This window comes from Galeopterus variegatus, unplaced genomic scaffold (genome assembly GCF_000696425.1).
Source record: "Galeopterus variegatus unplaced genomic scaffold, G_variegatus-3.0.2 Scaffold6712, whole genome shotgun sequence".
Taxonomy (NCBI): Eukaryota; Metazoa; Chordata; class Mammalia; order Dermoptera; family Cynocephalidae; genus Galeopterus; species Galeopterus variegatus.
Window position 1 is genome coordinate 125,819 of NW_007732823.1, and position 14,481 is coordinate 140,299.

General features: G+C 52.9%; 1 protein-coding gene across 6 annotated transcripts; it reads left to right on the forward strand.

Annotated features, from left to right (window-relative positions):
- The first annotated feature begins 1,151 nt into the window (after nucleotides 1-1,151).
- SLC35C2 (solute carrier family 35 (GDP-fucose transporter), member C2) lies at nucleotides 1,152-14,143 on the forward strand. 6 transcript variants are annotated; one of them, XM_008591164.1, is made up of 11 exons: nucleotides 1,152-1,278; nucleotides 3,257-3,473; nucleotides 5,021-5,389; nucleotides 6,035-6,185; nucleotides 7,137-7,200; nucleotides 8,070-8,142; nucleotides 8,708-8,876; nucleotides 8,987-9,070; nucleotides 11,495-11,670; nucleotides 12,882-13,011; nucleotides 13,327-14,143. In XM_008591164.1, the coding sequence occupies exons 3-11, from the start codon at nucleotides 5,270-5,272 to the stop codon at nucleotides 13,452-13,454; spliced, it is 1,095 nt and encodes a 364-aa protein (XP_008589386.1). In that variant the 5' UTR covers nucleotides 1,152-1,278; nucleotides 3,257-3,473; nucleotides 5,021-5,269; the 3' UTR covers nucleotides 13,455-14,143. The 6 variants fall into 6 exon arrangements, with proteins under 6 accessions (XP_008589386.1, XP_008589387.1, XP_008589385.1 ...); XM_008591165.1 differs by lacking the exon at nucleotides 3,257-3,473; XM_008591163.1 differs by lacking the exon at nucleotides 1,152-1,278 and having other exon boundaries at nucleotides 2,323-3,473.
- The last annotated feature ends 338 nt before the right edge of the window (nucleotides 14,144-14,481 follow it).

Sequence of the window (14,481 nt, forward strand, 5' to 3'; positions counted from 1 at the left end):
GGCTCCCCGCGCGTTCCCTGAGGCGGGGAGGGCCGGGGCTGGAGCCGGGAAGCGGGGTCCCCGCCCGGGCTCTGCGCGCTGTGGCGCGGGGCTCGCCGGTGTTCCTGCCCCTCCCCGGGCCTCAGTTTTTCCGTCTGTGGGGGGAGCAGGGTCTCCAGGCGCCTTCCCGCGGGCCGCCGGCCGCGCGCCGGTTCTCCTGGTGTTCACTGAGCTCTGCGACGTGCCGCCCCGCGCCCAGGCGGGAATCAGGCAGACACCGCGCTGCCCGCCGAGAGGGCGCCCCTCGCGGTGGGGGTGGGGCGGGCATTGAACACGTGAGCAAACAAGGAAATGTCACATGGAGAGAAGTGCCACGAGGATGGGGGACCTTAGGGAAAGTATTCATCTAAGCTGAGGTCTGTGGAAGGGTGTTGTAGGCAGAGAGAACAGCAAGTACAGAGAGGGACACAGACTGGATGTGTTTGACAAACTGCTGGAGGCCACTGTGCCGGTGCTGGGGGCAGTGGTAGGAGAATGAGGTTGCGGAGGTCGGCAGAGGCCAGATCAGGGGAAGCCTTTCTTGTGGACTGTGCTGAAGAGTTGGCATTAGCCTTAGGAAGGCGTGGTCTACTCTGTGCTTAAGCCATCTCTCTGGCTGCTTTTTGGACTCCAGGCTGTAGGGGTGAAAGAGGAACCAGGGTGACCAATTAGACCAGTTGCAGTCAGTAGATGAAAGATCATTGTGGCTTAGACTGTGGTCGGGGTGAGGGGTAGAGGTGAAGAGTAGTAGTTGGGTCAAGAAGTATATTGCAGGTGGAACTGACAGGGCAAGATTTGAGGAATGAAGGAAAGAGGGTGATCAAAGATGATTTCATCATTGATTTGGGGGTTTGACTTGAGTAACCCGGTGTATTATGCTGGCGTTTACTAAGTGGCTTTGGAATAGGTTGGGGTCATGAGGAATAATTAAGAAATCTTAGGGCATTTGAAGTTTTAAACATCTCGAGTGGAGCTATAAAATAGGCAATTAGATATACTAATCTGGAACTCAGAAAAGATTAGAGCTAACGTGAAGAATTTAGAAATCACTGGCAAGTTGATGGGTGGGATGATTACTTAGGGTGAGAATTAAGATAGAGAATCCAGGGTTCAACCCTCAGACACCCAAGTTTTACAGGTTGGTTCGAAGAGGAGGTGCCTGCAGAGAAAACCAAGAACGAGTCCAGAAAAGCAGAAGAAAAACCAGGAGAGTGTGGTGTCGTGGCACCGAAGAGAAGGTTTTTCCAGGAGGAGGAAGTGGTCAGTTGTGTAAGATGAGTATGGGGACTTGGCCCTTACGACAGAGGGGAGAGTGTGGTGACGCGTTGGGGTAGTGGGGACTGCCTGAAGAGAGGTGGGGAGGTGAGGGAGTGGAGTGGCGGTGCAGGGACCACTGGAGAAGTTTTGCTGTAAGGTGACCAGGAGGGGAGTATAGCCCTACCGTGAGCCAGCATTAAGTGCCCTACCTGATGCCATGGGCTCCCCTCCCCAGGAGGCAGATGATTTTATCCCCCTTTACAGTTGGAGAAACTGAGTCCAGAGGTGAAGTAATTTAGGGTCATGTCATAAGTAGAGGTACCATGATTTCATCCCAAGTCCCTAACTCCAAAGCCCACACTTTTAAGCACTAAGCCACACTGCCCATGTTACCATCAGGGAGCGTGAGGGGAGCAGGTGCTACAGCGGTGGGCCAGCCCCACCCTGGTGTGGCTGCTGCTCCCAAAAGCTGCTCCCTGGGTAAAGTGAGGCAGAATATAGAATTTTTTCCCCGAGCAAGTGATATTTGAAAAAGAGCATTTATCTCTTTAAGCCTGGTTTCCCTTATCATAAGATAAGGGTGGGGACCTTATCAGTTTCACATTTATATCTGTAATGCTAGGTATACAGGGGTGCTTAATAAGGACACATTGAGTAAGTGGCTAGATTTCCAAGGGCCCTTATAGCTTTGTGGGCTTTGTAGGTAGGTGACCTGAATGCTAATAAGAAAATGAGCATTGTTAACTTTGAGATAGTGCTCCCTGTGGCTAGGGTAGTTATGGGGCCTTCATGGAGGTAGGGGATGTGGACTGGGTCTGTGAAGGACAGTCAGGATTTGAACAGTGGTGGGAGGGCATTGCAGTGTTGGAGCAGGAACTGCAGTAAAAGCGGAAGGTACAAGAAGTTGATTCACAGAAGGGTGAACAGACTGCTCTGGCTTGGAGAGCCACCAGAAGGACCCGTGGAGGGAGATTCTAGAAAGACAGTTCTCTTAGTGCCAGCGTGCCCTTGTGATTACCTGTGTAGAATAAGCAGTTTTGATCTGCAGGTGACATTTGACAATGTCTGGGGACATTTTTGGTTGTCACAACTTGGGGTGGGGGTGGAGGGAGGATGCTACAGGCATCTAGTGGCTAGAGGCCAGGGATGCTGCTAAACATCCTACAATCACAGGACATGCTTCCTCTCCATCCATGAAGAGTCATTCGGCCCCGAATACCAATAGTGAGAAACCCTGGTGTAGAGGAAGGCGTGTGGACCTTGAGATCTGTGAGACATAGGTGTGATGCCCACGTGCCCCGCTCTCTAGCTGTGTAAGCAGGAGTCTGGCTGTGGGAGTTGCAGGAGAAGCAGAGAGAACCATGTCGAAGACTATTGCAGTCGTTTGGGGAGAGGATGGTAGTGGTGCAGGTTGGGAGATGTGATCATATTTGGGGTATTGTTGAAAATAGAGCTGACAGTATTTGTTAGTTGAGTGTGGGCTGAGGGCAAGAGAGCCGTCTGGATGAGAACAAGGTTTTTGGCCTGAGCAACTGGGTAAATGGACGGTGGTGCCATTTGCTGTGATGGGAAGGGGGAAGCAGAGCAGGTTTCGGTGGAGGGTAGATACCAAAAACAGGAGTCAGTTTTGGACACTTGGGGTGTGAGATGCCTGATAATAGACATCCAAGTGAAGGGGTCAAGTAGGCAGTTGAGTGTTCTTCTGAGGTTCGTGAGGAATCAGCTGGGATACACGCGGTGGAGGTGTCAGTTTACAAAGGCATTTCAAGGAGTGTGACTGCGTTAGGTCAGTGACTCAACCTATTGGATCCAACACCCCTTTATTACTGATATTTCATAACAACCCCCTTTATTATCCTGAAATGAAACTTAGGGTTAATAAAAACTGCCTACACATAACTTTAAAAAAAAAAATCAACAATGCCATCACTATATTGTAAGAGGAAAGTAATTGACAATAAAAATGTGTTTCAATATGCAGGTTCCCGGGCACAACGATAATAGAAGTCACAGTGAAGCAGCCACTTTTTCCTCTCTGCATAACCTCTGGGAATGTGGTTGCCATAAGCACAGGCTGATGTAGCCATGTTGTGTTGGCACCGCAAAAACCATGAATGCCATTGCTGTAGGTGCTGTGGTTTTTTCCGGAATGGGAACTCCTGGTACCATTTTTACAAAGAGTTCAGTCTCCCCTCAATGTATGTGGTAATCATATTCTTGGAAATCTTAGTGCATAGTAGAACCATGGGGAAATTACTTACATATAGAACAGTTAGGTTCCAGATTCAGGTAATTATAAGCCAATTTTTCACCTATGTGACTGTTAAAGTCATGCAGGATGCAGAACAATTCTTCATTACAGGACTGCTCCTTCAACATTACTGCTCCCCCACAAACACCACCACAGGTTCCCAAAGCTCCTCTGAAGAGAACTGCAGCCCTAGGACTCCCTGTGGGCAGAGTCCTGTGGGCAAAGCCTTGTGCCAGCTCCCAGTTTGCCTTGGGGGAAGGGGAATGATAACAGAGGTTCTAGAGCACAGAACAGAATGTAGTTACTCCCTTCACCAAGGTCAAGCGTTCTGATCCTAATACCAGCCAGCTGCCAAAAAAAACCCAAAGGACTTGGGTGGGGGGAGGAGGGGGCAGTGTCTGATTGATGGTTCTAAGAAGGCTTCAGGAAGGAGGTGGCATTTCAGCAGGGTGGAGGTGTCTCAAAGGAGATGGGGAGGAGGGGACATACAGATGCTATAACGCTGGACCTTGCGCTCCTCAAGGCACAGACAGGCCCACCTAGTTCCCCCACCCCCACCCTGAGCCTGGCATGCTCTGGGCACTCATTGAGATTGGCATGATTGATAGAGAGGCAGGGAGTGCTTTAGTTTCGCAAGACCCTAGGCAGGCACTGCCTCTATGGGCGTAGTTATTAGACGCTAGGGCAAGATAGGTACTGGTTTCCTGGTCCATTTTTAATCGGTGAAGACTGGATCAGTCCCCTGAAAATCACGTGCATGCTGTCTGTTGCTGAGTCTCCAAACTGAATCGAAAACTTAAAATATGCCAGGTGTATATAAAGCCAGTGTGGCCACTCTGGTCCCTATCTTTGTGGAACCTGTAGCCTTACAGGAGACACAGACATTACTCAGATCACACCCCGCACAAGTGCTATGAAGGAAAAATAGGAGAGCTGTGAGATCCACCAGTATCTCGGGGGCCAATGGTAGGGTGGTGTCCGAGGAAGTGACATTTGAGCTGAAGATGAGTAGGATCAACTGTGGAAGGACTGAAGGGGACAAAGCATTCAGTTCCCTTGGGCAGCAGGGGAACTGTTTGGGGAACTGAAAGGCGGCCGGTGGGACCAGGGCCCGGAGAGCCTCTGGCTGAGGCTGGAGTCTGGAAGGGAACCCCAGGAAGGGTTTTGGTCTTTATCAGAAGAGAACTGGAAGCTGCTGAAAGGTTTTAAGCAGTGGTCTGACATGATCAGATATACATTTGTAAAAGGTCACTTTGGTGGCAGCTCAAGTAGAACAGCTTGAGGTGACAAGTGGGCGTGACATGGGGCTCTGAGTGCCTGTGCTGGTGTGGGCTCCTTGCTGCCCAGTCTGGGCTCAGACCCACTCTAGTGGGCAGGAATGGGGTGGCCAGAGGCAGGCCCTTGGGAGGAGTCGCACGGCCTTCATGGGCACCTGTGGCTCCAAGAGATGCAGTCTCTGCCTGAGCCACCAGAGCTGCCTTTTCATTTTTCCAGCAGCAGACCTGGGGACCTGTGAGCCCTGCATCCAGTCAGCTATGGAAATGGTGGGCTTGGACCACCAGCCCCTGAGGACTCCACCTGGGGCTCCGTTGACCATTGGAATCATGGAGGGAAGAGAACTCCTGTAGCCAGGAGACGTTCTTGCTGAGAGTCGTGGTCCAGCTCAGCCGGCCCTTCCCATAGCTGTCTTCAGGAGGGTGTCGCCCCCGCCGACCAGGAGCTAGGGTGCTGCAGCTTCCCCGGATGGGGAGGTGGGCCCTGGACGTGGCCTTTGTGTGGAAGGCGGTGTTGACCCTGGGGCTGGTCCTTCTCTACTACTCCTTCTCCATTGGCATCACCTTCTACAACAAATGGCTGACAAAGGTAACGGAGGGCACCGGTGCAAGCCCTAAGGCCAATGCAGGGGCTGGGACAAAGATGGCCTTAACCATGGCTACAATGCCCCCTCATGTTTAACAGCAGGAGGGCACAGGCTCACCTGTCAAACTGGAAGCCAGTTGTGCCTGGTGATGGAACAGGGTCCTGGAAGCATGCCATGCCAGGGGTTCCCCTAAATGTTTGGATCAAGGGGAAATTAAGGAGGGGGAAGATGCTAAGGGATGAGCTAGGGACACTTGGGCTCAAGGCCGCAGCTATTTCCCAGCCAGTAGAGAAGTATTCCAGTGTTTTAGTAATTGATACAGTGTGTTGGCCCACTGCGGCTCTTACCTGGGCATAGGCATGGAGAGGGCTGAACAGGTAGCTTGCAGGTATGTTAAAGCAGTGGAGAAAGCACCAGGCTAGGAATGAGCCTCTGGACTGTCCCCTCTGTGTGACCCAAAATTGGGTGTACTAGTCTCTCATTCCAAGTGATGGTAATGTAGCTGAGGGCCCTTACATACTGCAAAGCCCTCATGAGCCCGCAAATCAACCCCACTGCCCCCAGCTAGAGGCGAGGAGGAAGAGGAGCTGGAGTTGGGGCTGGCTGTCTAAACTGACCCTGGGCTGTCTGCTTTGGGCTCTCTACAGAGCTTCCATTTCCCCCTCTTCATGACGATGCTGCACCTGGCCGTGATCTTCCTCTTCTCTGCCCTGTCCAGGGCGCTTGTTCAGTGCTCCAGCCACAGGGCCCGTGTGGTGCTGAGCTGGACCGACTACCTCAGAAGAGTCGCTCCCACAGGTGGGTGCTTTGGGGGGGGCAGAGCCCCGGCAGGGCAGGGCTGGAGAACCCTAGGCCAAGAGCAGGAGAAAAGCCCTCTCTCTTCCCACCCTGTGCCTCCTCACCCATCTCTCCTGCCCTCACTCAGCCCTGCTGCTGCCTCTCACAGATTCCCTCCAGGGAGCTGTGGCCTTTAGCACAAGGCGTCACCCTTTCGCATGTGCACTGAGCCCACAATATGTGCTGAGTCCTGGAGATGAAGTGCTGAGCAGGCGGGGTCCCTCCCGTGGAAGAACTGTGACTGGGCCCTGCAGGGCACTGCAGAGCACAGAGAAGGAACCAAACCAAGGCCGGGTGTGGCTGGTCGGGGAAAATTCCCTAGGTCAAGTGTTGAGTAGGCTGAGACCTAACAGATGAGTGGGACTACCCAGTCCTGGGAGGGGTCACTCGTGGGCCCAAGAGTTTTGTGCAGCAGGTGGAGGTCTGAAAGGGAACTGAAAGTGTCTCAAGATGCTGAGAACTCAGCAGTGGTGAGAAGAAGTAGGAGAAGTGAGAAACGAGAGGGTTGGCAGGGGCCAGATCCCCGCTGAGGAGTTTGTGTCTCATCCTGAGGGAGAAGGGTTTTCAGTAGGGGGTTGACAGGGTCAGATTAATACCCCTCGTCTGGGGGATGTTCAGAACATTTAACAAAATGGGAACAACACAGGCCCCGGCCAATCAGAACATACTCCTAATGCTGGAATGCCACCCCGCCCCCCATTTGGGGGGAGCCAGGTGTTAACCTCTTAGTTGCTGGGTGGAAAGGCCTGAGGGCCCTAGAGAGGGAGCTGTGAGGTACAGGGCAAAGCAGGGTGAGGGGGGCATTTCTGTGCCTTGGGGACGTGTTTTAATAACCGACACCCCCATGCCAGCCCACCCCGGCTGAGTGTCAACTGTGCCCACACCATTGGTGGGTGCCCCTTGATTCCACAGCACTGGCAACGGCACTTGACGTGGGCCTGTCCAACTGGAGCTTCCTGTACATCACCGTCTCGCTGTGAGTATCACCACACCCTGCCACCTCCCTTCAGCCTCGAGCTTTCTGTCTGTCTAGTTGGCTGTCTGCGCCCCTGGCCAACAGGCTGGCCACTCCACCACTGTGGAACCAGCGCTTGCTCTCTCAGCTCCTCCCTGGCAGCCTGCAGTTCTCTGGGAAGTCACCAGCTTCTTCTGTAAGCCCAGCGCACAGGGGTGCTGTGCTTGCCTGCCAGCAGCATGGGGGAGCCAGGGGACTACAGCGTGAGCACGGCGTAGTCATAGCAAGGGACGCAGGCAGCAGCACAGCGTGGGAAAGGAAGCGACTGGTGTGTGGTGTGTGCAGCCACGGCCCAGCCTGGCGTGGGCACAGCAGGCCACGCGGTAGTCAGTCTTCACAATCCCTGCTTTCGCTCTCCTCCTCTAGTCCTTCCTCATCCTGGTCTCCGCCGAGGGCTAGGGAAAGCCTAGGACTCGCGAGCTCAGTGTCAGACCTGCAGCTTCTTCTCCCTGGTGATAATCAGAGGCCTCTTAGTCAGGTTTCTTCTGGTTAAAGGTCACTTACAGCCCAGACAACTCAGGCTGGCTCCTTTGATCTTTTGTGCCCAGATTGCCCTGCTGCCCTGAGCAGAAGAACTAGTTACCCTCAGGGATGTTGGGTGTCTCCCCCACCTCATCCCTTTCCAACCCACTGATAGGCTGGCTCCTTTGATCTTTTGTGCCCAGATTGCCCTGCTGCCCTGAGCAGAAGAACTAGTTGCCCTCAGGGATGTTGGGTGTCTCCCCCACCTCATCCCTTTCCAACCCACTGATTTGTGGCCTGTGCTCCTTTCTGGGGGGTGGGCTGAGCCCAAGCTCCAGCGGTGCATTGTGGATAATTTTCACCTCCAGGTACACAATGACCAAATCCTCCGCCGTCCTCTTCATCTTGATCTTCTCTCTGATCTTCAAGCTGGAGGAGCTGGTGAGGCCCCAGCTTGTCTGTTGTCCCTCCCGCCCCCACAGATTCTAAGAATGAAAGGGAATCTGATCAGTGGCTGTCACTCCTTGTGACAGAAAAGACAGGTCCAACCCAGGTGGCAGTAACTCCCTTTTCTGAGAAGGGATATAGACATAGGGGCAGTATTCAGAATATCTAGAAACTGGTGTGGCAGGGTCATGACCAAAGGAGAAAGCATTCAAGGAGAGTCTGTGTAGAGCAGGGTCTTGGAGCTTCCTGTTGTGCAAGGCTGTAGCCATTATTTGCTAGATGGGGTGGGGTGGGGGGGCTTTGGGGCCTAGCACAGCTGTTGGAAGGCACTTCAGTATTTTAGAACAAAAGGGATGTTGGGTACATACCAGCTGAATGTCAGCCCTGCTTACATGAATGGTCAAGGACTGTCCTGGACCCCTCAGGGTGGGGGTGAGGGTAGAAGGGTTTCTTGCCCCAGGGGAAGCCAAGATGGCTGCTGACCCCCCAGACTCCAGGTTTGACAAACTCTTGACCCTCGAGACCCACGAGTTAGCTGCACTTGCTCCCATCCTCCTAGCGCGCGGCACTGGTCCTGGTGGTCCTCCTCATCGCCGGGGGTCTCTTCATGTTCACCTACAAGTCTACACAGTTCAACATGGAGGGCTTCGCCTTGGTGCTGGGGGCCTCGTTCATCGGTGGCATCCGTTGGACCCTCACCCAGATGCTCCTGCAGAAGGCTGAACTTGGTGAGTGTGTGCCACTCACCCCCTAAGAGATGGGCCTGGGGGGCACAGGCAGGGTGGAGGCTGTGCCGTGCTGGCCAGACCTGAGGATCCCCTGTGTCCCCATCCTGCAGGCCTCCAGAACCCCATCGACACCATGTTCCACCTGCAGCCACTCATGTTTCTGGGGCTCTTCCCTCTCTTTGCCATATTTGAAGGTACGTCGGTTCATCCACCTCAGGGGTACCTCAATACAACACATCCCAATCCTTGCTCTGAGCCCCCCCAGGGATAGCCACAGAGCTTAGCGAGATGAAAGGTGCAATCCCTCCTGGCAGCATGTTGTCTGGGGACCGGGCAGACATATAAAACAGTAGAATCCAGCATGCTAAATGCTGCATGGAAAGTATGTATAAAATACAGGGGATGGTAATGACAGTGAACGTGTGCAGAACCCTAAAGGTACGCCAGGACTGTTGTAATCATTTTAAACCTACTCCCTCATTTAATCCTCCCTCAAACCCTGTGGGGCAGTACTATTACTATCCCCATTTAGCAGGTGAAAGAGACTGAAGTCCCGAGAAATAAAAATAACTTGACCAAGGTCCCATGGCTCATAAATGAGTCTGAATTTGGACCCAGCAGCCTGGCTGCAAGCCCCACTCTTAACCACTCTATGTATTGCCTCTGAGAAGGAGCGGAGAGTCGTGAGTTATTTGTTTCAGGGGCATAGAGTGGCGAGGCAAGTCAGAAAGGCTTCCCAGACTGTATTTTGGAGGATGAGGGGGGTTTGAATGGGGGCGGAGTTCAGCTGTGTCCAGGCATGTGACATCAGGGCATGTATTCAGGGAGTACGGGCTGCACAGGGTCAGCGAGCATGGGATTCCAGAGGGGTGCTGGGGCCAGGGCCAGCATGCAGGAGCGTGGGGATATGAGCAGTTGTCCTGTCCACTGTCATCTTCCAGAGAAGAGGAGAGGCAGGAGAAGTGTGTCAGCTGGGAGGGGCAGTGCCACCTTCCTTCCTCTGATGTGTTGGGATTAGTCTTTGTCCCTTGTCTGTTTATTCTTCCTCCCAGAGTCCTATCTGTCCTCAGGGTCATTACAGAAAAGTCTGTCCCACATCCATTTAAGTTTCAAGCAGTGAAGCGTCTCGAACCTCCCTGAGAAAATTATTCTGTAGCCCCGTTGTCCAGGAAACTTCTGCACAGAGCCTTGTTTTTTTCCTTTCAAAATCTCCACATTCCTTCATTATGCCCCCTTGTACCAAACACCGCCCTCCCCCGCCCCTCCTGGTATTTACGCCATGCCCCATCTCTGCAAACCCTCATCCGAAAGCTCCTGGTAGCCGTCACTTAGCAAAGCTGCATGGATTTAGCTCCTTTAATCTTTTCTGGTAAATTAATCCCCCAAGCGCCTTCATTACTTAGGTTGCTGTTCCCCGAATTCCCTTTGGTTTGCCAATGCCTCTGCAGTACTGCTGAGCCCAGCACCAAACAAGATGTCCTACATTGTGAGGCTATTTGCCGGTGGGGGGGAGTGACGACTGTCACTTTGTATTTCTTTAGTGCTTCCTTCCAAAAAATCTCAAAGTACTTGTCCAGCTTCCAGCTACCACAGATATCTCTGTCGTGCCCAATTTGGGCCTAACCTTTACCCCCTGCTGATACACCATGGGGACTTTCCTGCTGGGAGGGATCCAGCGAGTCATTGTCTCAGATGGACAATGTTGGATGGTCTGTGACTCCTCTGAAAGTCTAAGCAAAATACTGTGTGTATATGTGTGTATGTTTCTAGAGCAAGTAGCCCTGGCTTTTGTCCTGTATTTATATGTTCTCTTTGGGGGAAATGTTTATCAAATTATACTACTTGTTTGAGAAATAGCAGTCTGGTCCCAGTTCTATCATTTTAACAATAGGGAAACAAGTCCAGAAAGGGGATATATCTCAGCCCAAGTCCCTGAGCTTTGTAATAGCAAGACCCATATTAAAATGGAAATTTGTAGAGGTTGAATTTTATCCCTGTTTGTAGTGGTCCAGCTGAAAATTTCGACTTGGGAACCCCCCCTCAGTGGGCCAGAGCCTTGTCAGTCTTCACTTGATGGGCTGCCCTGCCTCTCTTTGGTCATTAATTATCACAACTACAAAGACCACATGAAGTCACCTCCCCTGACAAAGATCAGTAGGTCAATACTGTCTGAAGGAGCAGGGCACTTCCGTGCAGTGTCTGTGCAATGCCATCCCCTTCGACTTTAACCCAGAGGCTCCTAGGGCCCTCCCCACCACTCCCTTCAGGATCGCTGGCTTGTATTGTCCCGGGGCTCTCTGGCAACCATCACTTCTTCCCCAGGTTCCCCAAGTCTCAGGCCACCTGTAACCCAGAGGCTCCTAGGGCCCTCCCCACCACTCCCTTCAGGATCGCTGGCTTGTATTGTCCTGGGGCTCTCTGGCAACCATCACTTCTTCCCCAGGTTCTCCAAGTCTCAGGCCACCTGTGTGGTATTGTTTTATACTTCCCATCCTTTTTCTCAGTTGCTCAGTAAATCTTCACTACAACCGTGGCAGATCTCATCTGGGTGGCGGGCAGGGCTGCCAAGGCTCCCCCATAACCTGGCCTCCCACTCTCTCTCCCCCCATTGCTTTCAGGTCTCCATTTGTCCACATCTGAGAAAATCTTCCGTTTCCAGGACACAGGGCTGCTTCTGCGGGTACTCGGGAGCCTCTTTCTTGGCGGGATTCTCGCCTTTGGTTTGGGCTTCTCTGAGTTCCTCCTGGTCTCCAGAACCTCCAGCCTCACTCTCTCCATTGCTGGCATTTTTAAGGTACAGACTTGGAGTTGACGCTAGTCCTATCTTAGGGGCCCCCCTATAGGGTATTTCTTACAAGCAGTGCCTGTCCCAGCTCCTGCACCCCAGGGCCCTGTGGAGAAGAGACAAAGTGCCTAGGTGGTGCTCAGTGCTATGCTCACCTCTCTCCTAGGAATGGGCAGATTGTGCAGTCCACAGACAGGGAAGCAGACACGGAGAGCCGCTCCTAGACTGGGATTCAAAGCCAGGTCTAACTCCACTAGGGTGCGTTTCCTTTTGATGTTGAAGGCCAACTCTGGCCATTTGGCTGTGTCCTGGAGCCATAGATTGAGAACCCCCAGCAAGTAGAGTTCCATGATCGATTAGCAATGTCTACCATGGGCACAGCAGGGGATAGTTATACCATGAGTGAGTGCCACGCATCTCCAGTCTTGCCTTTACTGCCCCTGGCACACTCTCCCCCCTTTCCCTCCCCCACCATTTCTCCACTGCTCCCTGGGTACTAGAACAGTGTTGCCTAAAAACAGAAATGCAGGTCTCCCCAAGGGTCTTCTGGTCACCAGCCAAATGATGAGGCATAAGCTGTGGCTCTCAGAAGGAGGTGTCCTGCCATTCCCATCGGCAGTCGCTATTTCTGTAGAACCCCAGGACCAGGATGTGTCCTGCAGAGCCCAGTGTAACGCTACATCCTGCATGTGAGGGCATGGAAGCTCAGGGCTCCTCATCTGCAGGTGCCTTCCGGAAGGGCAGCTGTCTTTTATTCCTGTGGATATGGTGTGAGCTGGACACCCTGTGCTGTCAGCCCTGGGTTGGGTTTGCCTCTTATGTTCCTGACAGGCTTTGTGAAAAGCACCTCCTTTGCTGCATCTCAGGAACACAGCAGGTGCCTTCCGGAAGGGCAGCTGTCTTTTATTCCTGTGGATATGGTGTGAGCTGGACACCCTGCGCTGTCAGCCCTGGGTTGGGTTTGCCTCTTATGTTCCTGACAGGCTTTGTGAAAAGCACCTCCTTTGCTGCATCTCAGGAACACAGCAGGAAGCCAGCAGGACAGTGCTACAGGCAGGCCTGGTCCTCTGACCTCTACCCTGCAGGCCAACCTATGCCGCCTGGGCTGGGGAGTCTGGGCGGGTCTGGTCTATCCTATAAGTGTGCCCAGCTCTTCACGCTCCTTGCAGAGGCACCAGCTCCTCTGCTGACCACTTCCCTTCCTGCTTCTCTTCCCCCAGGAAGTCTGCACTTTGCTGTTGGCAGCTCATCTGCTGGGTGACCAGATCAGCCTCCTGAACTGGCTGGGCTTCGCCCTCTGCCTCTCGGGAATATCTCTGCACGTTGCTCTCAAAGCCCTGCACTCCAGAGGTAACCCAGCACCCCGTCCAGAAGCCTCTGTTTTCTGATGTCATTTTCCCCATAACCCAGCACTGGCAGAAGAGCCAGGTGGCTCAGACTTCCCAGAGCAGTTCCAGTGACCTGGCTGTCTACACAGTTTAGCCACTTCTCCTGGCTGCTGCTCTAATTCAGGAAGGGTGCCTGGTGGTTCTGCCACCATCCTTCCTCAGGGTCATCCCCAGAGAGTCGGGCATTGGGGCCTGGGTGACTCAGCACACACGTGAATCAGGACAAACCAAGAAAACCATTATTGGGTCCATAACTGTGGTCTCTCTCTATCTCAAGGTGACAGCGGCCCTAAACCCTTGAAGGGGCTGGGCTCCAGCCCTGACCTGGAGCTGCTGCTCCGGAACAGCCAGCAAGAAGAAGATGACAATGAAGAGGAATACTTTGTGGCCCAGGGGCAGCAGTGACAGTCCAGGGAGCAGTTTGGAAGCAGGCTGCCTCCCAGTCCGTGCTGCTGCTGACACTTGACAGTGTCTCAGGGGCCTGGGTGGCTCCTCTCAGCAGCTGGGGAGCAGTAGGCCAGTACTTACCCAGGCGTGACCATGTGGTAGGGCTAGGTCAGGGACTCATGGCTCCCACCTTTAATTGCTTGGGAGTGTGGTGAAGCAGAGGGGGCAAGCTCAGGCCAGCCTGGGACCTGGCTGGAGCTGGGCCCCAGCTGTGCTGGAAGGAGTGGCTGGTTCCGCTCCACTGTTGGCCAGGCGCTGGTAGCCAAGACTAATTTCAGAGGCATAGCAGCTTGCTAAGGGCAATGAGTTTGGACTGCAGAGCAATTGGGAAGGGGACATGGAGAGGCTGGGGCCTCATCACCTGGACAGCGCCATTTTTCAGAGAACAGATTTATTTATAGTTTGGAAATAAATGGTTTACGGTCCACTGGCCACCCTGTGTTGCCTGGAGGTGTGGGGGCAGGAAGGGGGCGGTGTGTCCTGGCCTCTGCCTTTCTTTCCCTGCCTGGGTCTGTCTTCAAATGACTGGTCATAAGCCAGGCCTGCTGTGTCTCTTATGTTCCTGTTTGAGCTCTGCTGCTGCCCTCTCTTTGGGGCCCCACAACACCTGCAGGCAGGAAATAAATGAATATTTACTGAGTACAGTATTCTGGAGACTGCATGTTTTCACAGTGTATATTTGAATCCTGGCTCCATTGCCTACTAGCTGTGTTATCGTAAGCAAATTACTAAACCTCTCTGTGCCATAGTTTTTTCATCTGTGTAATGGAGATAATAATACCTAAGAGTTGTTCTGAAGATTAAGTGAACTAATATTGGTAAGAGATTACATGCTATTTAGATGTTTATTTTTTAAATCCTTTCAACAATCAAGAGACCAAGACCTGGAAAAGATAAAGAATTTTTTTTTTGCCCACACACTGGTGCTGAGACAAAGAACCTCTTAAGTAAGTGGTTGAGCCAGGATTCATTGCCAGGTTTGTGT

Bases quoted from the DNA above. Each gene is read 5' to 3' on its own strand.
- SLC35C2 (XM_008591164.1), top strand. From the start codon at position 5,270: ATGGGGAGGTGGGCCCTGGACGTGGCCTTTGTGTGGAAGGCGGTGTTG. The intron at 7,201-8,069 runs GTGAGTATCACC...TTTCACCTCCAG, and splicing joins CTGTACATCACCGTCTCGCT to GTACACAATGACCAAATCCT. The intron at 8,877-8,986 runs GTGAGTGTGTGC...CCCATCCTGCAG, and splicing joins CCTGCAGAAGGCTGAACTTG to GCCTCCAGAACCCCATCGAC.